At 40.4% G+C, this 27,662-nt stretch overlaps 1 protein-coding gene across 5 annotated transcripts in view; it reads left to right on the top strand.

The window, feature by feature from the left end:
- The window catches only part of LOC146384448 (voltage-dependent calcium channel subunit alpha-2/delta-4-like), an 82,101-nt gene extending 54,607 nt beyond the window's left edge, over nucleotides 1-27,494 (top strand). For 3 of the 5 annotated variants that reach the window (XM_084936401.1, XM_084936400.1, XM_084936404.1), the window contains 12 exons: nucleotides 3,689-3,750; nucleotides 7,510-7,524; nucleotides 7,648-7,692; nucleotides 7,797-7,859; nucleotides 22,133-22,203; nucleotides 22,329-22,404; nucleotides 22,590-22,642; nucleotides 23,387-23,442; nucleotides 24,711-24,731; nucleotides 24,852-24,969; nucleotides 25,124-25,691; nucleotides 26,689-27,494. In XM_084936401.1, the coding sequence (XP_084792527.1) occupies nucleotides 3,689-3,750; nucleotides 7,510-7,524; nucleotides 7,648-7,692; nucleotides 7,797-7,859; nucleotides 22,133-22,203; nucleotides 22,329-22,404; nucleotides 22,590-22,642; nucleotides 23,387-23,442; nucleotides 24,711-24,731; nucleotides 24,852-24,969; nucleotides 25,124-25,691; nucleotides 26,689-26,784 (1,244 nt within the window). In that variant the 3' untranslated portion in view covers nucleotides 26,785-27,494. The remainder of the gene's footprint in view (nucleotides 1-3,688; nucleotides 3,751-7,509; nucleotides 7,525-7,647; nucleotides 7,693-7,796; nucleotides 7,860-22,132; nucleotides 22,204-22,328; nucleotides 22,405-22,589; nucleotides 22,643-23,386; nucleotides 23,443-24,710; nucleotides 24,732-24,851; nucleotides 24,970-25,123; nucleotides 25,692-26,688) is intronic. The other 2 variants (XM_084936405.1, XM_084936403.1) reach the window with 2 other exon arrangements.
- The last annotated feature ends 168 nt before the right edge of the window (nucleotides 27,495-27,662 follow it).

The raw sequence follows: 27,662 nt of genomic DNA, 5'->3' as shown, positions 1-27,662 counted from the left end.
GCTTTTTATCTGCAAAATACTCTACAAGTTCCGTCCTAGTCTTTCCATTTCTGGCTGCCAAGAGAGTGTAAAGGGGCTTTTTATGCCTCTTACTCTGGAAACTAATAAGAGCAAAAATGAGGGTAAAATGGTGTCCAGACAGCTAATCAATGTGCTCACTATAGCATGCCTTAAAACTGAGCAGAACCACCAAATGAGCTGAAAACACTTTGTCAGGTCCAATGCTGCCAGAGACAGTTTCCACTTAGGTTTATACAGATATTTCTTGAATTGTTAGGAAGCTCTTAGAGTACTTTATGCTGGGTATTTGTATTGAACGAGGTGAGAATGAATGAACAAACAATCTGTTCCTGTGAGGGAGGCAAATGCATTTCTTCCCACAGGATGGACTAGCATCTTTCAGCTTGAAGACATCAAAAGCTCAAAGTTGAAAGATCTTTAATCTACCCAAACAAAACTGAGAGAGTCTCTGGATCACAAACTGCACAGTTCTCAGCAGCACAGCAGAACCAGGAGCAAAAATGTGGCTCAAAGTAAAAAGTTGGAGGTCAGTGTGTCAGAGATCGTTAATGATGAGTTGCGGTTCTGTATTAAAAGCGCGGCGAGGTGCCTCATTGCCTCTGCACAGCCAATTAGTACTGAGTATTCTCTGTTCTTCAGAAACTAGACTAAAATTTAGTCTAAAGTGCAGGAATGGAGATGAAACTCTCTGCAGCAACCAAACGGACAAAAGTGTATTATTTTTTCTTCATACTGCAGCATCAGAGCAGAGTCTGCAGTCGGTGGAAGGCTCAATAACTAGCAGCTCGATAACAAGCAATGACCACAAATAAAAGGTTTTACGGCTGCTCGGCTTTTCCAATAATACCAGAACACAAGAGGCTTGACGTGCCGCCTCGTATCTCTCATCTGTAGGCTGCAGACCAGCTGCCTGCGTGAAGAAGAGTTTTCATTATGAAAGTGACAAAAACAGTTTCAGATATTAAGTTGCTGTGAGGTGAAACGACTCCCACAGGTCCTGTAACGGGGAGGTTACCAAGTAATATACAGGGCGGAGATGCCAGGTCTGACTGGATGTTGGAGTCTTGCTTCAATTTTTGTCAAAATCCAGTATTGACTGGGCTCATTTATCAGAATAAATAAGGGAGGGTTCAGGACCACCTATCCAGCCCTAAATGTATCAAAAAGGAAAACTTTGATCTTATGAGTAGAGAGGGTGTGTGTCTCCTGAAAGCAAGCTGGGAGCTGGCCCCACAGGAGAGGTGTCTGCCTCCCATTCTACTTTGAAATGCCCCGTGGTGGCACGAATGGTAACGAGATCATTCACTCTGACAACAAAGCAGAAGTTGTTCCAGTTTTCTTTTCCTAATTTTCGATGTTGTTGTTTTGATTGATTTCCTTTGTTTCCCGTGTCCATCTGTTCCCGTCAACTATAACGTGTTCCTCCTGTCCACCTTGTAGACACTCATTCATTACTGCTCATTAAAGGCCTTCAGCAGTGCCTCTCTCGGCGCCTCCGGTGAACTTGAATGTTGAATGTTAGACTTTGTTTGAAATGTCTTCACAATAACCCAGCATGTGAGCTTAAATCCATTCAGATCTGTGCACACTTACTGACTCTCATTTATGGTGACGGTAACATCTTCGATTGTCCTTGTTGTTAGTTATAGAGCACTAAGAAGAATATTTTGCAGGTTGATAGTGTTTTTGTTCTAGTCTTATTCTCACTTTCCTTGTCCATTAGCTGTGTAATTGTTCTCATCCATCAAGCTTTTTCTTCTCACACAGCACTTTTACCTTTGAAATGGATGGTGGTAATTAAAACATAGACCAAGAGTTTAAGACAGATGAAAGCAGCTTTTTAATTAGTTATCAGCTTTTACTTTCACCATAAAAATGACGACTTCTGGAAAAGTATTTTAAAAAAAATACCCTATAGTTAAAGCACTGAAAGAATGATGGGTAAAGCAATATGAAATGTCATGACTCACAAAAAGTAATTTTTCAAAAGAAGGGTTTAAAAGTGTTTTCAGTGATGGCAGGGTTTGAAACTTTCATCTCTTCAGTCATAACAAAGGAACCCTTTCAGATCAGTTTCTACCAGTTTTAACCTCAAAACAAAAAGTCATCCTGGAGACTTGTGCTGAGAGAGGAGGCAGATCTGATTAATAACTTTGGGTTAGAAATCTCTGGGCTTAATTAATAATATTTGAAATCAATTCTGCAGGGAACAAACAATCAGCGCAGTGTCGTCCAAAATGCGTTCATTGCCTCATACTTTTAGATTAGCTGAAGGCCTTAGAGGGATGTTTTACTGATGCCAAAGAACAAGAAATTACCTCAGACTACCTACAATTTAGCATGTGACATACACCATGTAAGGCTTTACCTGCTTTAGATGCTTTGGTTTGGTTCTACAGCGTGACAGAAATGAAAAAACATCAGCTTAAACCAGCTCAAAAGCAAACAAACACAAACTAAATTACAGTGCATTATATGACTTCTGTACTTATATGTACTTACAGGGATGGCTACAGTGTCCTGATCTTGTCAAACCAAGATCAGTGATTGGCTGTCAGGTTGGCACATTTTTAACTCACTCACACTTCTGTAGGCTTCATTCACTGAACACAGCCAATCCAGTGTGAGCATGATCATCTTGAATGTTATATTATATCCACAGAAGAGGGGCCTGAAAACTGAAGGCTCTGCCTCCCATTCTACTTTTAAATACTCTAGGAACAACAAGTAGGCCTGCAGAGCGAGAGCGAAGTGCTCTAATAGGGTGATATGGTACTACAAGGTCATTAAGATAAGATGGGGCCTGATTATTTAAGACCTTGTATGTGAGGAGCAGGATTTTGAATTCTGGATTTAACAGGAAGCCAATGAAGGGAAGCCAAAACAGGAGAAATCTGCTCTCTCTTTCTAGTCCCTGTCAGGACTCTTGCTGCAGCATTTTGGATTAACTGAAGGCTTTTCAGGGAGTTTTTAGGACTTCCTGATAATAATGAATTACAGTCGTCCAGCGTAGAAGTAATAAATAAATGAAATATTTTTTCAGCATCACTCTGAGACAGGATGCTTCTAATTTTAGCAATACTGCAAAAATTAAAGAAAGCAGTCCCGCATATTTGTTTAATATACATGTTGAAATATAAAGGATTCATTTAAACTATGAATCATGTAGAGCTACTCTAGAAAAGCACTAGATGAATCTGCTTTGAGTTACAGTTTGTACACACTAATTGAACCAATGTTTTTCAGGCGAAGGTTTCAGCAAGTGGTCAACTGGGTTTTAGTGAAGTCTTTAGACACATCAGCCCAGATTTAACTTGACACGGATTCTCAGCAGAATATAAACTGTTCTCCATTCAACTTGCTCCTAAATGCTTGCTGTGTACTACAGTCTGATGCTCACAGTAATGAAGCTGCTACAGAGCATTACCGAGAGATGTGTCATTACCCAGCCTGCAGGGAGCACACACACCATCAGGCTCATCAGTGTTTACATCCCTTCATTGGTGTCAGGACACGACAGAGGTGAACCGAGGGTCGAATTGATTTCCTGTCCACCTCCCTTTCCTCCACAAACACAGCAAAATGTTCAGCACCACCTCTGCAGAGTCCATCTTACCCTGTGTCTGTCTTAATGCTGCGCGTGTCTCTGTGTGTTTTCTATTTTTAGCTGTCGGGCTGCAGATGTCCTTGGATTGGCTGGAAAAGCGGTTCTGGGCCATCGCCAAGCAGGTGACCGCAGGACTCACTTTCACACAAACACACATTGTCTGATTTCTTTCATTTTTGGGGTCATTTCATTGACCTGTGTTTATTGTCTAGAGGTTGGCAGGAAGTTTAAGTGACTTTTCCCTTAAAAGGTGGGCTGAAGCTGACTACAGAAACACAAACCAGTTAAAGGTGTTGGTGGAGATTGTGTTTTAAGTGTACCTTTATGGGCCATCACAGCCAGGCATTTGCTTATTTACCAAAACCTTTGAAATGTTTCTAATTCCTTATTTTGTAACCTTTGCTGTTTACATGTAGAGATTTTCTCTCATAATCTCTCAGTTAGGGGTCACCATATGAATTTGTCAGAATAATGTGACAGGCAGCAGCATCTGTTCAAATCAAGCACTTTAAGTTACGAGTTAATTTCAAACCAAATGCAGGGTCCGCTTAGAGAGACCATCCACCTTGCAGTGGTTCTTCCGAGCAGAAATAGAAGCTGCAACAGTTCAAGATAGTGGATTTGATGTCTGTCAGACTGCAGGATGACAAATGCCACACCGGGGCTGAGGATTTCTTAATATCAGAGATGGAACTTTCAAAATAAGAGCATGGAGGACAGCAGAGCGTATTGGAGGAGTGAAAAAGACAAAGAAAAAAGACACTAAAATCAGTTGCTAAATATATTTGAGTTTCATGCCAGCCCACATCCTACCACACATTTAACTGGTATATCTGATATACTGTAGTTGGTATAGTTAGCTGCTTTATTTGTTGCACATGTACAACCCTCTTTGCAACCCACTTTTTCCTTTTGTGCAGTTTCTAAATAAAGGGTTAAGTGCTCTAGCTCTGTTTTTAATTTATATTTAACATAGCATTCTGACTTCGAATGGGCTTTGTATTTGACTTTTATTAATTAATTAAATATCTCTAAAAAAAGAAAACAGTTGGCTTATGAAACTGGTATTTGTAAATTTGTGTATATGAGAAAGATGAACTAGAGCAACAAACTGCAAAGACAAACACCTGCCAGTCAAGACTAAGGGCCCTGCAGCTCAACTCAACTCACTGACGTTAACATTAGCGCAAAGGCTTTAATTGCCTTTTTTCTAAAATGAATAAAATATGCGGATGTATTTTAATTTCTTTGTTTCTTTCTTATTTCCTGCCCTGATTTGGTGAAATGAAACATGCACTTCCTGTTACTGAACTCTCATTCACACCATCATTTTCAATGGATGGAGCAGCTGGGATTTTAAAGACCACGGCACTAGTTTTTGTCAAATTCTGCTAAATTGACCCTGAACACAGAGACTTCCTCAACATGCACCTGGTGGGAGTCTGGCATTGATCAGATATTGATGTTACAGCACTGATAACTTCATTGCAGAATAGAATTGAAGAGTAACCGTGTTACTTTTCTATGTCCTCTGATATAAAAACTAAGATCTGACTGAATATACAGTATCAGAGGACAAACAGAGGCTTGTTTTTAGCATCCTAATTCCCTGCTGAACTGTATTCTGGCTGTGACCTTGTACAAACTGTCTGCTGTTGCAGGTTTGATCTGAAACAGTGCAGACTTTTGAGAATATTTTAAGCCAGAGGTGCTAAAATGTAAATAAGCTATCAAGCCATCCAAGTTTTATATCTCCGCCCCCTGTGGGATCATAAACGTCTTTGTGGTGGAGATGCAGCTCCGTCTGCAGTTGGGCCAGTCTTCCAGGTAGTTAACAAGCAGCACCAAATGTCACCAAGTTTCCAAGGACACAGAAGAGATTCTTGCTTGTTCAGTTATAATCCTCCAGATTCAGAGGTCATTTTTTCAATTTTCCTTTTTGTTCATTAGAGAGCAGAAATCATTAAGTGTAGGCGATAATTCTCTCAGACCTTTCATTAAGATTAAAGCAAAATGTGCATATAGAATAAAGTCAAGATCAGAAGCAAGTGGATTTCATTCTTAATAATACATCAGAAATGGATTGAGCTCTTTAGTTTGTCCTGTTGGGTCATTTAGTCTAAAAAGGTCCCATTTTTGCTCATTTCCTTCTCCATGTGTCTCTTCTTGGACTTATTAAGCTTTTGCACAGAAATATCAGAAAGTGGGTGATGTTGGTACTACAGCAGACCACCATCGTAAATCACGTCTGTTTATCCCAACACAAAACAGAGTGTTGATTTCTTTTCAAGAAAGACCCTTAAGTAAATTATAACAATGAGCTTTGGTTGTAATGAACTGTGGTGCCGATGATCCCTCAGATGGTTGAACCAAACAAGAGATTAAGGCCCAACTTCAGTCTGGCCCTCCAACCTCTCCCTGAGCTGTGAAAAGGACTGAACATTAAATGTTTCAAAGCAACCAGCATTGTGGAAATGGGCTGTAAAGCGCTCCAACACCAAGTCTGCTTCTTGCCAACCACACTCTGAAGGTGCTGCAGCCTTTTCATGTAAAATATCGAGGTGTGATTAGTTCAGGATTGTGACAGAAGTAAATAAAAGTGGCTTTCTTTTCAACTTGATTATTCATCTGGTTTCTGACTGTATTTATCCTGTAGCTTTGAGAAAAATCCCCACAAAAAATGGACCTGACAGCACCTGGCATGGTGAGGAATAGTGTCTCCAATCAGAGGAACAGGAGCTACATGAGATAACAGGACCAAATCCCAGCCACACATTATCTAATAGTTAATGGTTTTGATCTTGATCGTCTCTGTAATAGATGTAAGAAGGTGCTAATTACAAAACCTTTTCCCCCATCTGATAAAGAGAAGGAAAGATTGCTGCTGTATTTCTACCTAGTGACTCCAAGCAGAAGTATTTTTGTCATGGACTGGAACGACTGCAGAGCCCAAGAAGAGCCCCTTATAATTTAGGAAACAGACTTTTTTTTTTTCCCCCTGATGGTGAAGATCTAATAGAAGCAAACTGAGCTCTGCAGTTTTCCTTCCTGCTGTGTAATAAGCTGAAAATTGGCTACAAACTTTTGATCCTGTTGAAAAAGTTGTCCCCAGAAGGCCGGCTGGTATTACACTCTCTCCGCAGGTCTTTGACCTTGCAAACGTCCCCCCCTGCAGTTAAGTGAAGCAGAAGCAGAACTGCAGATGTCCCGTGGAGGTTGATGGTGTAGATAATGTTATTAATAGGAGCTGACAGCTGTGACGGGCTGGATTAATGTATTTACAGGATAGCTTCAGTGCCGACACCAACTCATCCGACCGACTCAACACATTTACATTCTCTTGCAGCTGATTTACAGTTTCTGAGCTTCGTAACGTGTCATTCCCTTTCAGTAAAAACCTATAAGCCTCGTTGGAGTTTAAAGTTTGGGGATTAGAGGTTCTCGCCTTCAAAACAGGATGTAAAAGTATGCCTTCTTGCATTTTTATAGCAGAAAACTGATCCTGGCGAGTGGAAACTGAAGCTGTCGGTGCTCTTAAACCAAATTATGGTGTGTGACCCAAAATAAAACCACATCTTATGCAAGTAGATGCTCTTTGTGACAGTTTAAGCAGATTAAAGGGATCATTTAAGGAAGCTCGATTCAAAAATCTGAATTTAAAAACTGCAGCAGCGTGAGGGTGAAAGCTGCTGTCATCCGTCCTCACCTGCATCTTATAAATTTTCTGTGTTTATCACAGAAACTGATTCACAGCCGAGCTTTAGTTTTCTGCAGGATGCCAACATAAATGTTGCTTAATGTTTCTTATTATCTCTAATTTGTTATAATAATTACATTTTAATTTATGCATCACTCTTTTCACTGTCTGTTTCATCTTGCAGCCCAACGACACAGATGTAAGTAAACATTAATTATATTAATTATGTTGTTTTTACTGGTTTATTACTTTCCATAAAAAGAAGCATTCAGACTAAATTCTCTCAAATCTCCACACTTTCCTTTTCCTTCCCTTCCTCCAGTGTTCAGACATTGAAGGTGTGTGTCCTCTCAGCTGTGACAGTGCTGTAAGTATACAGCAGTTGTTTCTTGTTTGTTGCTCATCACCAAAAATCATCCTGTGTTAGAAGAGCCTAAAGAGACCCGTTTCTTTCTGCTTCTTCCTGTTCAGGATCTGAGCTGTTACCTGGTCGACAACAACGGCTTTGTCATGCTGTCCAAAGAGAGGAGAGAGGTAAGATCCACCACTCTTTACCACTATGCTTGTGGGGCAGTTCATTTTAAAGGGACACTTCACCTCTGAATCAAATCTCTGTATTCTTCCTCTGGCCCTTTGGACTATTTATCCATCTGGATCATTTTGTTCTGGAGCCATCAGTCTGCTTTGTGATGCTCAAAGTCCACCAAAGAAATACACAGACTAAAACGTCAGCAGCAGAAACTATAATCCAAATAAAATAAACCTTCTTGTGAGGAATTTCATGGCTCGAACTTTTCTCTGATTGCTCTGTCAACCAAACTTTACATCCTTTCACAAAGTCACATCCACACTTCAGTTTACTTCAGCAGAAAAAGATGGAAAATATCAAATGACCGCATCAGTTCCCTGTTTTCTAAATGACTGTTACACATTGTTTGGATATATAAAAATTGTTGGTGGGTATTTTGAAGTCAGAATTTTGTCTGCTTAAAATTTAAATATACCCAGCAACTGTATCTGTGCCCTTGCCTACAGTTTTAGATCTGCACTGCAGAGTCATTTTGGCCTGCGATGATTTCGAGCAGTGACTTTATAATAGCAGGGATGCGTTGACAAACATCTGAGGATGCACTGTCACTCTCTCCTATAGACTGTGTGCTTTCACAATGACGTTTGGAGCACGAGTACTCTCTCTCTCTCTCTCTCTGTCTCTCTCTCAGTAATAGTGCCTACCTGCTTCTCAACACGTAGCATTAGACAAATCGTCCGGGTTAACAGACAGTTAAAGGGAAGGTGAAAGACAGGACGCTGGGGGCAGCTAAATGCTGCATTGCCTGAGAAGCCTGAGTGTACGATATTCAGTAATAGTATAGTGTTGGTTTGTTTGTTTTTTTAACCTCCTAAGCCCCAAGCTCTTTCATGGCATGCATTTTTCATTTTTCTTTGCTATTTGGGCTGATTGGGACTTAAAGAATGTAAAAACAAAGAATTACAAGATTTGTTTTTTACCTAATTTTTGTTTTTGAGAAAAATGTGATGTCCAATATGTGGACACAAGGTCCTAGGAGGTAAAATACCACCAAATCACAACATTTGCTCCAAGGCACTTTATACTTTAAGGTAAAGACCCTACAGTAATACAGAGAAAACCCCAATAATGCCCCCCCTGTGAGCAAGTGCTTGGCAACAGTGGGAAGGAAAAACTCCTTTTTAACAGGAAGGAAACTCCAGCAGACAGCTTGAAGGTTTGGGGAGGAAGATGAGTATGTGAAAAAAGTATCAAAAAGTATCTTTACACCGAATTTATCGAGGCTGTAAATATGTAGTGTGTTTGGTATAAGAGTATTTGAAATAATCCCCAAGGACATTTTTTGAAACAGATTTTTGTTTGTTTGTTTGTTTGTTTGTTCTAAACCTTGTTTCCTATTAGAGCAGGGTGATATGGCCAAAAATATTTATCACGATATATATTTGAAAATTTGCGATAACGATATAACTGACGATATAATTGATGCAAGACAAAATACAACTCCACAACATTACTAGCGCAAAAAGACAACCTTCCATTTATTTTCACTTAAACAAGAAGCTGGTTTTTATGTACATTAAAGCTTTATAAAAATGTAACAGTGCAAATGCAAATTCCTTGCTTAAAGTTTAACCAAAAGGCATTTCCAGTAGAAATGGGCTGACATATCCTGAGCATAACCATGTATAATATCCACTGAAGTTAAAAAGAGGTGCTTTGCAACATTAAACTGCAGTGTGCAGTACGTATTTTTCGGACCATAAGGCGCACGGGATTATAAGGCACATTAAGCGAAACAAAGCAGTCAGATAAATCAAACTTTATTAAACTCATTCTTCTTGCTTCTTCCACTTCTGTACCATTGATTCATTAATGTTGAATTCTCTGGCAGCTGCTCTATTCCCATGTTGTTGCAGTATATTAATGACTAACCTTGTATTGTGGATGGATTATCTCAGTTGTTCTCCTGACTGACGTTTGGTCCGTTTACAGCATCCTGCCATGCGATTGCATTTGTCTCTAACTATCAGGAACCTTAACGTTAACTTTTATAACTGGAAAAGTGTTAGTGTTCGTCCTCCAGCCAGTGTTGCCAACTTAGCGACTTTGTCGCTATATTTAGCGAGTTTTCAGACCCCCTTAGCGACTTTTTTTCTAAAAAGCGACTAGCGACAAATCTGGCGACTTTTTCTGGTGTTATTGGAGACTAATTTATGACGACTTTTTGACGTGAAAGCGGGTATCGCTTTTACTCTCAACAAGCAGCGGGTGCTGCCGTGGGTACCTCGCCCGTTCCAAAGCGCTCACGGGCGGAGAATAGCCCTCCCCAGCTTCTATCAGGGCAGAAGATGTTCACACCTATGCGTCCGAACTGCAAATGAATCGCGCATGAGCGAAGCCGCTGCTCTCGCACTGACTGTAACGCAGTCAATTCTTCTTTTACTGTTATGCTGTTTTGTGGATCACGAGGTTTAAAACTACCTATACACACACACACACACACACACACACACACAGTAACTCCACCAGAGTGCCTATTTCGGGTCACTTTTGCCGGTCCAAGCCCGGATAAAGGAGCAGGGTTGGAATTGTGACATTAAAAAAAACAATAATTGCTAAAATAAATTTAATTTGTAGTTATAAATAAATTCTAAATGCATTTAGAACGTTCTTTACTCACTTTATGTCTCTTCCATGATGTTATTTCTCTCTCCAACAACGTAGGTTACAATTACATTAGCATGACCAATTATGCAAATTAGGCGATGACGTCATTTAGCGACTTCTAGCGACTTTTAGGACAGCCAATAGCGATTTTCCTTACTGAGGAGTTGGCAACACTGCCTCCAGCTTCACTGTTTATGTTATGCTAACATAGCTGTGTCGCTAGCGATCAGGTAGCACATCATTATATACCAGCTAGCCCAACTTCAGTAACCCTACAAACGTCACTGCTGTTTAGTTTCCTGTCTTCATTTATGTTGGACGTGATAGCAGAGCTGTACGTTTGAATTTTTTCAGAAATCTCAGTCAGAACATGCAATATCATGCTTAGGTAACTAGCGAAACTAGCGAGCTAACTTCCGCTAGCTTCCTGCTAACTTCTAACTCCGTTAAATGTAATAAATTTTGTTTTCATGGATGCCTGGAAGTTAAACGTCATAGTTACACCTGGTAAAGCAGCAATGCTGATCGTTTTATTAAAGATGAAAGAATTGAGACAGTTTTTAACTCTCAGTGATGCTGCAGTGTTCGTTTGACCTGAAGCATACGGAGTTTAGGACCCAGATTACTCCCAGATTTAAGAGCATCTTAGTCCGACAAATACGACAATAACGACGGCCGCTTGCATGTTCTGCAAAAAAATGTGCTTTGTCGTGTATCTGACGGACAAACACCAAACCAGTTCCACATCACTTAAGTTGCACCATTTTTACAAACCAATTCTGGTTCATCTGTTTCACTCAACAATCGGCCATGTGCATATGAAAACAAAGGCACTGCGCATGCGCGTTTTACTCATATTCTATCGCGATATTTCATTTTCCTATCGTTGCCTAACATTATACCGGTATTACCGTGAACGGTATAATATGGCCCAGCCCTATTTCCTATCTTGTTTTTCTAATGTTGACTTTAAATCCTGATGTTGTGTATGAAGGGAAAATATGAAAAAAAAACAAGGCTCTGGCTCTTCAAGGGGTTTCTTGCTGTTAAATGGGAGTTTTTCCTTCCCACTGTCACCAAGTGCTTGCTAATATTGAGTCGTTTGATTGTTGGACTTTCTCTCTATTTTTGTAGTGTCTTTATTTTACAATACAAAGCACCTTGAGGTGACCATTATTATAGATTTGGAGTTATATAAATAAAATTGAATTGAACTGATCAAGAAAAACTGGGTTTTGAATCCTCTGTTTAACCTGTTTGGAGTCAAGAAGTTGTGTTTATTTTTTATTTTAAAATTTTTAAAATGCGATTATTGTCATGGATGTGTTGTCCGTCTGTCAGGCCTGCAGTCAGAGTCAGGAGGTGATTTCTCAGTCTGACGCAGCTCTCTGGACCATTTAATGTGCTCATAAACAACATCTGGACGCCTCACAGGATTTGAGGACAGTTTGGGTCTTAATCTGTGTGCGTGTGTGATGCATTAACAGTAAACATCACAGCTGCTGCGCCTGCCTCCTTCGTCTGACCGACTGTGAAGCAGGATAGATCTGACTTCACCAGGCTGAGATCACACTTGTGTTTACGTCTGGGTTTAAGTCCATCACATCTCTTCTCAGAGAAAAGCCCTGCAAGTAGAATTTTCTTGCAAACAAGGAAAACTTGCTTACTTCCCTGAAGCATGCTCGCTGTGTTTTCTCTGTCCTAAGTCATTAAAATTCACAGGGGCACAAACCTCCACTTCCATCAAGGCCAGTGTTAAAGTAAGTGGGAAAAACTCTTGGATCAGCCCTTTATGGTTGCACCATGAGTGCGCACTTGCATCATCACAAACTTGCAGAAGAGGAACAGTAAGCCACTCACACATATTTACAGTACTGATGAAAAACATTAGAGGAAAAGGGAGGGTTGGAAATTGTACTTCATGTTTCTCAAATGAGAATGACTGCAATCTTTGCCTTGAGTGATTGTGCTGCAGATATTTCAGCTCCAGTTGTGTTTTAAGGACAACACTTTAATTAAACACAAAGGATTTATTTTTTAATGTTGACAGTTTAGTTTTAAAAGGAAGTTTTGCCACTCGACAGGCCTATGGCCAGTCATTTTAATATCTCTGTCTAAATCAGTGGGGATTCTTAACTTATGTATGGAATTGCTTTTCAAATCTGATATTTTTTAAACTGCATCAAGACTTTTGAGTTTGTCCTAAAATAAGTTTTAAAAGTTGTTTGGTTTTTTTTCCACAAGCCACAAGACTTGGCGGCATCATGACGTCATTAATGGTACAACCCAGAGTGCTAATGCAGTCGGCATCTCTACTAATCCCACAAGAAAACATAACAGTCGCTCTGCTAATTCACACAAAGAATGCAGCAAATTAAGAAATGCAAAAAGAGTAGATTCGTCTGCAACCACACAGCTGAAAGTCTCATGGACCTCTGCAGTGTTACTGCATCAGCACAGCTGCCTTTTTTAGCTTTTTCAAAATTACTCCACAGATTGATGGCAGAGCCAGACAGCAGACATTTATTATATTTTTTATATAGTTTTTGGTTGTGTTTCAGTTTTAAAATCTGTAGCGGTATTTTTTCCATTAATATTTATTTATATAACAGAACCAAAACATTAGAACTGTTACATAATGATGTGATGTGGTAATTTGCAGACCTCATCTTGGTGCAACTTCATTACAGCTTGGAAAATCTGGTGGTTGCTCGTTGATTGCAACGAATTTTTGTTGTTTTTATAAACTGATTGCAAGTAGTTGCAATGCCCAGAAGTTGAATGTGCAGCAGCCTCAACCTCTGGGTGATCACTTTTAATCAATCAGCAATTTCACAGGTTGAGGGCAATAACCTTTCTTCAGACAATCACAGTCCAGCTCGAACTGACTGCAATCAGTCTCAGATAGATTGGCAACAAATAATTGCTGTCTTCATTATAAATGCAATCATATTGACACGACTTGTTTGTGTTGTGTCTCTTTGCAACTGGGGATTTCACTCTGGTTGTATTTTGGTTATACAGTATTGTGTGAAACATATGTCTGCGAAGGTTCTCAGTCATCTAGGTCATCGTAGTCTAAGGAGCTTGGAAAGAAAAGCGTCTGGACTCTTTTAATTTTCTTAAAGACGTTTCATCCGAGAAGCTTCAGGTCTAAGAGCAAATGGTGGCAAGTCCCAGATTTTTAAGCCCCATGGGAGTGTCCTCCAAGGGGGTCATGTACCCCCTATTGATCCTCTACCTAATCACATGAGCCAAGGTGTGAAAACGGGTGTGGGTCACAATCAGCCAAGGTTTCAGGTGAGCCCACTGGGCCATTTCCTGAGGTCAAATGACCCAAGATGTGAGTGGGCGTTACTGTTAAGCCACTCCTCATTTCTTTATATTTTCCTGGGAAAATGGGAACTAGGAATTAGGTTTATTGCTCCCTGAAATGGTGACCAGTTTGGGCAGCATGGTTGGTAGCCCTGTTACCTCACAGTAAGGTCCTGGGTGTAAATCCATCACCTGGCTGAAGCCTTTCTGTTTGGAGTTTGCATGTTCTCCACATGTCTGTGTTGGTTCTCTCTCCTGCTTCCTCCTCGGAGAGTTATTGCTTAAGACCATTTCAAAAATGTACCAAGAAGTCTGGATCCTTGGAAGCAAAATATAAAGAAATGAGGGGCAAGACTTTTGCACAGCACTGTATTGCTATGTGAAAGTGAAGTTTTAAAACTTGTTTAGAAAGAACAAGGAGCTGAGCCTCACTCCTGAAAAACAACCCCACACTTTGCATTGCACTTGGTGATGTATGGCTTGGATGCAGCTGCTCAGCCATGGAAAGGTATTCCATAAAGCTCTATCCACACTATTCTTAAACTAATCTCATGAAGTTTGGAGGGTTGTAGTGACTGGCTCTGCAGAAAGTTGGCGACCGCTGAGCACTATACACTTCAGCACCACTTTGTTATAATACCACTAGAAGTTGACTGTGAAATATTTAGCATCAAGGAAATTTCCCAGCTGAACTCGTTGCACAGGTGGCATCCTATCACGGCACCACCCTGGAATTCAATGACAGCAACCAGTTCTTTCATAAATGTTTGTAAAGGAAGTCTGCCTAGGTACTTGATTTTAAAAACCTGTGGCCATGGAAGATATTGGAACACCTGAATTTAATTATTTGGAGTGAGTCAATACTTTTGGCAATATAGTGCATGTCACCATAAGGTGATGTTATCCAGTAAAGAAATGTGAGGACTGCTGTCCATCTGACAGCTGCTCGTTAACTCTGGATTAACCCAGCCTGTTAAGAGCCACATTACTGAGGATTAATCCTGAACCTACCAAACTTCCATACATGCACAAACTCAACATATACACAATCTGGTACAGAGCGGCCATGTTCCAATCCCACATCTGCTGCTTCGCTTAAAGTATTTCAGCTTTTTAACTTGCCTCCAGTACAGCTGTACATGCGCACGCCTGATGTTTGTGTTACATGACAGTCTTAGTGATCTTAAGGCCAGATGATCCATACTTAATGTATGCTGACCTTCTGGCTGCCAGAAGCACTTTGAGTTTGAGGTTACAAGGGACAAAATTTTCTATGTGTGCTGCAATAAGAGAAATAATTTAAGGTTACCTTTAGCGCCTTGACTTAAATGAGATCAGTCAGCTTGCAGTGTCTTTGGATCACTTCAGTAACTTAGTCAGCAGTCCAACTGATGTTAAAAGGATTTCATAACCCATGTTTATTTAGTCTCTACTCCAAACAAGCTTCACCCTAGCTCCCTCTTTAGAAACACCAGTTCTCAGATCGGTCTTATTAAGTATAAGAAATTTAAACTCATTTTCATAAATTCAAATCATAAAATTGATTTTTATTTTTTTTTTCATTAAATATTTCTATTTTAAAAATTACATTAATCAATGTATAAACTGAAAGGTGACACTTTAAGTAATCACCAGACCCTGAGTCCCTGCTGCAAGACATTCCCTACTGATAAATTCAAACGAACCATATTTCAATAATAAAAACCCAATCCAGCCTTCAGCTTTTCCCCTAATTTCTCAATATTCACTCAAAATACCCAAATATTTGTAAGATTATACTCTTGAACATAACATCTATTTAAAGGGTATGAAAACCTGAGATCTAAGATCTGGGAGTGATTTGTGGAAAACAACATAAATTTGGTTTAGTCAGCATTGCGTAGATATGTCTGTGTAGGTCAGGGGTGGGCAACTCCAGGCCTCGAGGGCCGGTGTCCTGCAGGTTTTAGATGTGTCCTTGATCCAACACAGCTGATTTAAATGGCTAAATTACCTCCTCAACATGTCTTGAAGTTCTCCAGGAGCCTGGTAATGAACTAATAATTTCATTCAGGTGTGTTGACCCAGGGTGAGATCTAAAACCTGCAGGACAACGGTTCTTGAGGCCTGGACTTCGACACTCCTGGAAAGGCTTGAAAAAAGAAGGCGACTGGATGTCTTTAGGTTTGGAAAGATGTTACATTTCTCATTTAAAAGGCTTCAGAAGTCCAGACACCTACTTTTTTCAAGCTCTTAAGATTACCATTAAGAACCCATTTTAAATTTCAAAATAATACCCTCAGCTGCTGAAAGGCAACTTGTAGCTCCTCAGCAGTTTCATTCAGAGAAGAGCCAACTAAGCAACGTATGGTGTCATCAGCATAAAGGTGCTCTTTTTATCTGTAGGCGTATTATTTCCTATTTTATTAATAAAAAAAAATTAAATGGGGCCTAAAATTAAGCCTTGGGACACTCTATTTAAAATCTTCAGGAAACTTGATTTAAATACATCTGTGAGTTACTTTATCGTAAATTATCAAAATTAATTTCTTCAAACTGGCCATGAAGGCAGGGATGAGAGTTTTAGGGCTGCTTCTAATGTTTCATGTTTCAGCAGTCTGTAGTTGTGTAGCAGTTGCATTGCATTTCTATTCACCATGTATGAACACATATCTGATTTCATAAATGGTGTCCGGGGGACAGGAAATGGGAAGTCTTGACCCAGATATCTGTGACTGACGTAGCCACCGTGAGATCACGATTGGTCAGTGAAGTCTCTTAATGAAGCAAGATGTCTACAAATAGAGCCTGTAATCTCACAGACGTAAGTCTTCTTGCAGCCAGAGTAGTCGGCCACTGCTGGTCATTAGAAAGAATGCAGATTTAATGCCTTTTCCACCTTGGCTGCACTTTTCAGACCTGAAAGGTGTGTCACTCCCTTATACTATCTTTATAAAGCCTGTACAAAGAATAAAGGTGGTATCTCGGTCATGCTGCAGGAGATCTTTGAAAGCAAAATGGAGATGCAGAGCGAGTGTGAGGGCAGAAGCATGTGCCTTGTTGTTTAATTCTAAACCTCTAAAAATGGTTATATCACACAGCCCTATGATGTTTGGATTCAGGACAGTGATGGAGAAATTGTCTTGTTATGTTTATTAAAGTGTGCTGTTAGGCTAATTATTACATCATTCTATTTGTGTTTAATGCCCTCTGTATATGTATATGTGTGTATTTGTATTATACTGTTCTACATTCCTGTCCAGGAAGTGCAGATGGAAGCTGACTACTAGCTAAACATGAGATTAATGTTTTTGTGGATTGTCCCTCACAAAAAGAACGGAACTAAAACACATAATGAACAAGTGCCCATGGAGGTGAGAAGCTTTTAGGTTGAACTGTTGCAGATGCAATGCCACTGGATGTTTTTGTTCAACTGGTGCAATATCTGATGAGTAGCAGTGAGATATTTGCTGTTAAATGAAAACTAGACGTTCTTGTAGAGCTGTGTTCAAGTATGATTAAAAGGAGAAACATCAGCTACATGCAGCAGCAAAATATTCTGTAACCCTAAAGCCAGAATCAGCTCATTCTTCATTATTTGCATGCCTCCTGCATTCCCAGTGGTCTTACTAAGCAGATATTATGATGAAGCACTTCCTCGATGTTTTGCTGAGCTCTGGGATTTGCAGGAAGTTTGTGGAAACGCCCCGAATCCACCCCGATGCCGAAGCCGCTGTGCAGGGCATGGTAAATATTTAATCAGCAGAGAAATTAAGTCAGTGCTGACTATAAGAAATGGGTCAGCAAGAGAAGGTGTAGTGAGCAGGGTGACAAAGCAAAACAGAAGGCTTGTTTTGGGTGGTGCTGGCCATGTGTGGAGGAAACGTCCGAGTGATGATCAATGATCCTGTCTGAGAACCTGCTGTGAGAGTAAAGTGTTCAACCTCAGGGCTGAAAGCAGGTTAGACTGAAAAGTACAACTATAAGGTGTGATAATGTGATGAAATGAACACGTCTTGGAGTCTGTAGCCTGCTAGCGACCCTGTAAGGGGAAACATAATTACTGGAAACTACTTACAACTAAAAAAGTAGAAACTGACTGAATGAAACTGTTGGACTGTACATACTTTGGACATTTTAGAACATTAGTCTCTCAGAATTAAACTTTATGACACCAAAACAGCCCAAATACCTCAGGACCTCAGAAGACCTCAAAGGTCCTGGGATATTAGTCACGCACGATCTGATATCCTCGTGTCGGTGTTGTTCCCACATCATCGTAATAAATGTTGTTCCAGGTTCAACATTGCAAGTGACCAATCACATTGTTGTGATGTCATGCTTTTGCGACCGGAAAAAAACGCCTTAAAAAATCTACATAAATTGCGAGAAACCGCCTCTGTCCACCGATCCAGCAATTTGAATTCTTTGCATTTCAGGATACTGTTCTTTAATAAACGTTAAGCATTATACATATTGTCCTTGCAACATCGAATTTCATAAATGAATGAATCGCTTGGCTTGCAAAAGTATGATGTCACAACAATGTGATTGGTCACTTGCAATGTTGAACCTGGAACAACATTTATTATGATGATGTGGGAACAACACCGACACAAGGATATCAGATCATCCTATTAGGTCACCAAGACATATGAGATATTGGATACTAGGCTTGTTTTTACAGTCCATCTCAAGCTGGATTGCATTGAATAAAGAATTAGATTAAGGAATTTGGAGGCCAAGTCATACACCTGTTGTTACATTTTGGCAGGTTTTGGTATTCCTAACTGCTTCCTGTGTTTTCCTCTCTTGGACCATGTTTGGAAGCTTCTCATATATCCGTACATTTTCTTCCAAATATCTGAGGCTAAGCATACATTTGAGATTATACTGTGTAACTATGAACTAAACTGTTTTTATGTGTTGATTTTTAATGCCATAAAGTTGGACAGTTTAACATGGGAGTCTGTGGGGACTGACTCAGTTTAGGTTCCAGCCTCTTGTGGACATTAGAGGAACTGCAGTTTTGACACTTTTCACATTGGGTTCATTTTCTTGTCATGTAGGTTGTTCCTTAGTTTTCACACCTTTTCAAATGTAATACCATGTTCTTATCTGACTTTTTTCATATATATATATATATATATATATTTATTAGGGGTGCAACGATACTCGTATCGATATTGAACCGTTCGATACAGTGCTTTCGGTACGCATATGTATCGAACAATACAAAATTTTTAATTTATTTTTATCAACTTTCCTTCTGACGATGCTGTCTGTGTTGAGCGCTCAGTGGATCTGCGCTCGACAGTGCAGCCTAGGCGGAGTAGTCGAACGCAGATTCACTGAGCGCAGGGCAAGCTAGCGAGACAGAAGTTAAGCTCTCCTTGCAACATGGCAAATTGAACCTCCCCCACCCTAATTCAGATGTGGCGTTTGGAAATATTTTGGTTTTCATGTGACGTATGACCCTGAAGGTAAGCGCATCATTAAAGTAAAGCAGTATGTTGGATGTGCCACGCAATGCTCAATTACATGGGTGGGAACTAGTGCGTTAGCACAGTAGTGATGGGATTTCCGGCTTTTTTTAGAGATCCGGCTCTTTCGGCTCGGCTCACTAAAAAGAGCCGGCTCTTTCGGCTCCGAACTGGCTCTTCAGGTTGTTTTGTTGCTTTAATTAATTTATCATTAACAATAATATAAAATTATGCAGAAAAGGAATTACTAATGTAAAAAAAAAGTGGTTTTATTTATATATGTTTATATATGGCCCCTAGAGACAAAGCACATACTAACTCTAAAGCATATACAAACTCCAAAAAGCACGTACAAACTCCAAAACACATTTCTAGCGTTAACTGAACTTCCAAAACAGAGCTACCCAGATCACTTAAATTACACAATTGAAAGCATGTGTGTATTGTTTGTGTATTTATAGACAAGCACTCATATTTATTCAAATAATTAAAAAAAAAAAGTTAATTTACCTGTTACTACCACACACCAAATCCGGTTGTTGATACTTCCTGGCTTGTGTAGCCACTAGGTAACAAAAGTTCAACACTGCGCCCTAGCATCCTGGAGCACTTCTGTTGTCTTTTGTACGTGATTCTGAGTTTTTACGTGCTTTGGAGTTTTTACGTGTTTTGGAGTTTGTACATGCTTTGGGGTTTGTAAGTCCGTCTGAGTTTTTACGCGTTTTGGAGTGCTTTGTCTCTAAGGGCCACCATAAATATACTTTATTTATTCACTCCACATAAAATGTAATAAATAAAATCATATAAATAAATCATATAATCCTTTTAGTCAAGTCAAGTTTAAACAAATTTTTAAACAACAACTTTTAAACAAATTTAACGTGAAACAACACAAAACACTGCAAACCACAACACAATTAAATATAAATTAAAATATTAAAACAAAAAGAAGATGCACATTCTCTGTCATATGGGCCTGCATGATTTCTGAATCCTTTATCATCTGCAACTGAAAATAGTGGATGTATTTATTTTCTTTATTACTTTGTTGTTTCAGCAACATTAAATTTAAAAACTGTACTTTTGAGTTAAAATATATATTTATAATTTTAATAAATGACAAATTAAAAAGGCATGAACATTTTTTTTTATCGAAAAAATATCGAAAAGAAAAAATTTTGTATTGTTCGATACATATACATATGTGTACCAAACCGAAAGCACTGTATCGAACGGTTCAATATCGATACGAGTATCGTTGCACCCCTAATATTTATATATATGCTTCCTACTGCAAAATTACTCTGCGTTCATGTACATAAACTGGAGCGCAAAGAGGAAACCTTTGAAAGCATTCAGGGTTCACACTTAGGATCCAAGCATGCTGTTGTTCTTCTAATAAACCTTACACCATGCCTGCTTTTAACTTATTGTGAACGCCTTACTTGTAACTCATAGATTTGCAGGTTGTCCAGAAAAAATTTTGTCTGAAAAACATTTAATTTTGCTTTAAATCAAAGTTTCTGCTTTTTTGTTTAGACAATGATTTCATGAATCCTGATCTTTACTGGTGGATGTTTTCTCAGCCTGTTAAATATAATGAGCCAGTTTTGGTTGAAGCCCTTCAGAGGCAGCATGGAAACCTGAACCTGCCTGGTTGACTTTGCTGCTGCGCGCCCGCCGAGCTCCTGGCACTCGTTGTGCTTTTGTTTAGTTCAGTGTGTTTACACTCTGCTGCAACTGCTGCTGCCAGGAAAACAGAGGGTCAACTTTGGTGTGTAAGCAGCATCCAACTGCTAACACTCAGCAACCTGTGAATCCTCCGAGGCTGCTGGGAGAATCCGTCCAGACAGAGATGAAGTGTGGGCAGAGAGCAGCTTGTAAACGTGAACAGAGCCGCTGAGACAAAATGCTCTGAATAATTCAGAGACTCTGGTCCTGCTGCTGCTGCTGAGGGCCGGAAAGAGCCGACACACTGCAGACTCTCAGGCTGAACGCAGCAGTGACTTTAAATCTGTCTGAAACATTCCTTATCTTCATGTAAACCTGCTGACTGATCATGTTCTATTTACATGCTATCTTAGAATAGAGGAGACTGCCAAGAGAGTAATGTTTTCCACAAACTCAGGAAAGTTGAGTGTAGGAAATTTAATTTGAGGCTACTTTTTAAGGATGTGCATGCACTTAGATTACCAGCTAAATGGTTACTGGTCGACATTTATGTAGAGTCATTTGGCCTGAGCACATGATTATGACCAAGAATTTCATTTTATGGCAACAGCGCCCTCTGGTGACTATAGTAATAATAACAGGAGTAACAGAGGAGGGAAGGGTGGATGGATGGGTCAGCATGATAACTTTACCGTTTAACACCCAAGTAAGTTATTGTGTAATTTTGGCTGCAAGATTACAAAATAATTCTCATTTTTAGGAACCATTTTTATTTTCTCTCCAGCCCACAGTGGTCTGGGAGTTATGGTACTATGAACTGCGCATGGCAAAATCTAAGAGGAGCTGATTTAGCTGAAGTTTTGCGATAAAGCAGAAACTGTATTTCTTGACCAATGGCAGCAAGATGAGCAGGCTCTGGCTGCTGTGGGTTTTACCTTTTAGTGTCCTTTGGGTCCTGCAGAGATGCCTCACAGGTATCACTGGTGCTCAGCAGAGGGGTGACAGTTTTATTACCATCCAGTTTTAGTCCATGAACACCCCATTCCAGTTTGCTGTTAGTTTTACAGCTCTGTAAAAGTACTCCACACCGTAAATGATCCTTAATTTTCATGTTGCTGAATTCTAATAACAAAAGCCTGCTGGCTTCATGTTGTCTTTCACAGATTGGTCGCTTCTTTGGCGAGGTAGACGGGTCCATCATGGCTTCGTTGCTCAAGATGGGAATGTTTAAAAAGTATGACTAACTCAAGAAATATTTTCCACTCATGTTTCTTTTTATTTTAAAATATGTTGGTAACTACGAAGAATAGAACACGCTTTTCTCCTGTCACAATTCAAACTGAGCTTTCTTTTTTCCAGAGTGTCGTTGTTCGACTACCAGGCAATGTGCAAGACCGGCCACCATCACGCCAGCAGTGCGCGACCTCTGCTCAGCGTGAGTCTCATTACTATTTAGCTACTGATGACAACAGAGGCTTGTCTCTTATATTATTGATATTATCTGTTGTAAATTTCTTATATACCAACACATGGTTAACATCCGAAGATTAAAGAAATCTTCTGATGGTTTTTAAGATTTTATTTTACCAAAGTTCTCATTTCTTGTTTTCCCTTTTGCAGCCATTCTACGTCATCATGGCTTTGATGAGATGGTTCTTCTCCAACGCGCTGATGTAAGTGCTAAAGAGCAACATCACATTATCACAATGTCCTACGCTGACGGGATTGTGCAAACAAATGTAAATCAATGCTTAGAATCAAATAAAGGATTATTTTGAACTTTTGATCATGCAAAGCTGCTCTGGTAGAGTACAAGAATAAAACAAGGAGCTGGAAATGGACAGAATAGGCACACAAATCTGTGGGGTCACTCAATCTGTGACAGACAAAAAAATATATTATCGTATATTTTGTACTGTATACAGTTTCCAACTTCATTGTAGTGTTGTAAAGGTATAACACAGGATAAAGTCTACATCTCTCAGTCACTATTAATGTGCTTCTGTTCTTATTATATTAGAAACGTCTTCATAATGATGTTAACAGCAAACACACTGTAAGTCCAGGGAGACTTCTGTCCGCTTCATGTCTTCAGGGTGTGAAATACAATGTGTGGATAATGAGCCAGTGTGCGTGGTTCACATTTTTAATATGCATGAATCATTTTAACTGCAAACTGAACCTCCACCACTGAGAGATTTTTAAAGCTTAAAAATAAATCAAATAGTGGTACTTAAAGACCGCTGGACTCAAACTTTTAAATCACCGAACCAAATGACTTTTACTGACTGAAACCTGCAGAGTTAAATTTTGCTTTGTGCCTCAGTTGTTTCACAGTTTCCCTCACAGCACTTACTGCTGCTGGATGTCAGGTGCTTTTTGTCGTCTTTAACAAGGTGTTTTTGTGTCTCTGTCAGGTTCCTGCTGGACTTTAACCTCTGTGGTCTCTGGCACTCTGATTATTTTGTGGATGGTAAGCTCAGACTGACCTGACTGGTCAAGTTCTCTGACAGTGCACTTAATCACCATCAAATCTGGGAAGTCTTTGTATCTCGGGAAGTTAAATCTTATGAGGAGCGCTGGTTTGGGATTGCCTCTTTTTTCGAGGCAGCCTCAAGAGGTCATTAGTGGAGCTGCACGTTTTAGCATATTGGTTTCATTTTCAGTCCCACAGGTCGATGCTTGCTCAGGACATTACAGTAGAGATCAGTCTGATTACAGTGGATCTAACACGGCACAACCCTGTGAAGGGGAACAACAACCACTCTCAATGTATCCCTACAACCAGTACTGGTAACTGGGGATCACAGCACCATGAGCTCCACCTCTGACTGCTGCCTGATCCTGAAAGTAACGGCAGACCATGGGAGCCAAAGGAAGGCAGGGCCATTTGGGTTAGGCCGGATACAGTCTGCTTGGTTAGAACAGGCCCCTTGTTTTTCTCTTCATAGGGAATCACATCCTGACCTCCTGCTCAATCGATAGTTTGGACCTTACTGGGGCCAAACTGCCTCAGACAGCATAGCTCATGGGGTTACTTGAGCAGAAAAAATCCTTTACCCACCCCGCCACCATAACGGCAAATCATCCTCTCACGTAGGACCATGACCTGACCAAAAGAGTAATCCATGTGATGGGTGTCTGGGCTCCGCCTTAGAGATGGGGTAAAGAGCTCTGTCTCCTCCCAATTAACCCGAGTCCATTCAGGTGGTTCAGCATCTGACCAGGATTTTCCTGGATGCCTCGTGGCTGAGGAAGCGTGTCCAGCTAAGTGGAGGAACTATGTCTCTCAGCTGGCTCAGCAGCACCTCAGCATTTACCCCAAAGAGCTACAGGAGGTGGCTGGATACATTTTCTGTTATTTATATAGAGTTATGTGCGTAACTTTATCATTGCACCTCATATTAGTGGAGCAATATTTGTAGGTGGCAGCATGCTGTAGCTGTCTGGATAAATATGTAGAGCAATTCAAGAGGTTTTCGTGCTCCTCTCAGGATGAACTCAGTATCTTTGGTGATCCTTTCCATCGTTATCACATTAGTGAGCACAGGTGTCGTGTCTCCAGAGGCTGAAACTTTACAAAAAAAAATTATGAAAGAAAACAATTAGAAAAGTTTTATTTTCTTTTGGTCTCATTAATAAATTACTCATCTTCATCATCATCTCTCCATCACCATCCTCACCTTCATCACCTCCGTGTGCCGTCTGTGTCGTCACTGTGATTCATCTTCATCTGTTCAGCCAAAGCTGGCTATCACACATGTGAGTACAGCACATCTGTGGGCATCTTGTGCTCATCAAAAAGTGGGACTAGCCATCTCAGGTGTAGCGATGCTGTGTAACGTGTGTGTGTGTGTGTGTGTGTGTGTGTGGTTTCCACAGCTCATAAGCAGAAGAAGTTGGACGCGCTGCAGCCCTGCGACACAGCTTACCCAGGCTTCATGTACGACCCGTCTGTCAGAGAGGCCAACAGCCTCAACAAGTGTGGACGCTGCCAGAAGTATGACACACACACACACACACACACACACACTTTAAAAATCAAAACAAGCTTCATTCATAGTTTGTTAATCTGGTCTTAAATCGAGGAAGTTTCAACTTAAGCATAATTGAATGATTGGCAGTGACTGACTGCGGCCTTCTTTGCGTTTCAGGATGTTTGTGGTGCAGCAGATTCCTGACACTAACCTGGTTCTGGTCGTGACTCAGGCCTACTGTGACTGCTCCCGTCAGTATGGAGCCATTCTGCTGGAGCCCAAAGAGATCAAATATATCCTTCACATACTCAGCAGCAAAATGCTGCCCCCTGCTGGATGCTTACAGCCACAAATACTGCAGGGAGGGCAAGACTGCATTCAGCCTGGAAAATCACATTTGTGCTGTAATCTCCTTATTTTCCCTCAGATCAGTGATGCAGTTCACTGCCACTCCACAGCCAATGATGAGAACATTAATAGATTATCTGAGCAGTCTCACAACATCTGTTTGCTCTTAGCTGAGGCTTTGAAACTTCAGATTTACGTCATGCTTTGTTTCTACAAAATTTCGTCCCCATTATATATTTATTCCCAGAAAGTCAGGCGTTGCCGATCGACGGTTGTTCACAGCGAGCTTCCAGCTTTCCTTAATATCTGTGAACATAACGCCACAGTGAAGTGCAACAGGATGAAATCCCAGAAGGTGCGGCGGCGCCCTGAGTCATGCCACGCCTACCACCCAAAGGTCAGTGCTGAGCCCCACTGCTGACTGTGAACGCAAAAGAACTGCAAGACTATTTAACAAACACAAACGTGGTGATTTTAAAGGCAAATAAAGAACCTCACACTGAAAACTAGCAACAACACATAAGGTGTGTGTGTCTGTGTGTGAAATAAATAAAGGCGAAGCAGGTCTCAGGGTCAATCGGGTACTGACGCACCTCTGTCCTGCAGCACATCCAACAGTCAGCTGAAAAGCAGAACATCACCTCTTTTGATAAGAGTGATTTTTTTAAGGGATTCAAATTCTTCACTTTAAAGGTTCCACTAATCATTTAACAGTCGTTGTTGCAGCTTGTGTATAATCTCTAACATCAGTCCCGTCACACTTGATGGCTGTTTAAAGCAGATGTTTTGGGCACATTTCCAGCTCCTTATTTTTATTCTTGGACTCCCCTAGAAGAGCTTTGCATGATGGGTCATAGCTTGTAATAATCTACTGCTTACACTGGACTGTGGTGCATCATTTATCAGGATGTCAGGATGATCTCCAAAGGAACACTCAGACTGTGGGTTAAATATCTCAGACTCTGCATCAGTTGGTTCAGAACTAAAGAAGCCAAACCAAAAATATGTTGCCTTATTTTCTAGCACTCAAGTCTGAAGTAAGCTGTTTTTAGCTCCTCCTCCCTTTAACCCAGCTGTCGTTTGATTGGCTGCCCCATGTAAACAGAAGGTTTGAGTGCATCTAAGAAAAGCAAAAAAAAAAAAGAGAAAAACTGTGATACTGTAGGTCTACTCGCTTTAAGTATGCACGCGTTAGAATATAATTTATGCTAAAATGAGTCCAGAGTACGGACAGAAAAATCAACTTCACTGACCGTTCATACATCAAGTCATCCATGATCTGCTGTTCATTCTGTAAAGCTAACTAATGATTGTGTGGTGAAACAGGTGAACGCTGATGTACTCAGAGAAACTGCTATGAAAGGACTGAGCATCACATTTGTTTCGTCCTACAGGAGAACGCTAAGGACTGCGGCGGGGCGGCAGCCATCTCCCTGTCGCTCTCTCTCTTCTCTGCCTCTCTGCTCGTCTCATTGGTCGCTGAGTTCTAAACCAAAATGAACCCACCAATCAAGATGAACATGACAGTGAGGCGGAGACTTAAACATCCAGCAGGTAGCCAAAGGATTTTTTTTTTTTTTTTTTTTTACTTGAATAAGAGACAAACTTGGACGGAGAAACTGTCTCAGCTGCTGATCGGCCTCACTTTGCAGCACAAATAAAGGGCTACACAAGGTTTTCTTTAAAACCTGTAATAGACTCTAAACTGACTCTGGATCAGCTTTGCAGTGGCTCTGCAGTTGGAGGAGAAATGATAAGGGGGGGGACCCCCTCCTGGACAGTGCAGCCTGTGCGTGGAGACGCGTTGCCATTACACCGGAACAAGAATGTAGCACCTTTGTAGCTTTTTGATACAGAACTGATGTGTAAATGTAGAGTTTTACAGCCTCGATTTACCAAAACTCTCAAATTCGGACAAAAAAAAAAAGCTGAACTTTAAACACTCAAAGACTTTCTCAGCAGCTTTAAGGGTCAAAGGTTAACAGAAGATGCCGCACGCCATATGCAAGGAAACGCTGTGACTCACTGAGGAGCGCGACGCCAGCCTGTTAAAGATGAAGATGGAGAGAAAGTCTCGATGATTTTGTTGGCTGAGACAGAAGTGGTGAAGCCACAGCATTCAGGGATTAGTTTTTATAGATAAAGATGTACTGGGACTGTTCGGAATGTCAACACAATAAAAAAAACATTTTTCACTTTACACAGCAGCATATTTGTGGTTTTTTCACATTTACAAAGAAAACTAAAGCGCCTTGAGGCGACTGTTGTTGTGATTTGGCTCTATAAATAAAATTGAATTGAACTTGTGTTTTCATCTTCAGGGGCTCGACTGTCTGAGCTCGTACAAACATTGTATTCTCAGAGTCAC

Source organism: Perissodus microlepis, chromosome 7 (assembly GCF_051167445.1).
Source record: "Perissodus microlepis isolate ML-2025 ecotype Zambia chromosome 7, ASM5116744v1, whole genome shotgun sequence".
Taxonomy (NCBI): domain Eukaryota; kingdom Metazoa; phylum Chordata; class Actinopteri; order Cichliformes; family Cichlidae; genus Perissodus; species Perissodus microlepis.
Note: the sequence above shows the minus strand (reverse complement) of the source record. Positions and strands in the feature narration are given on the sequence as shown.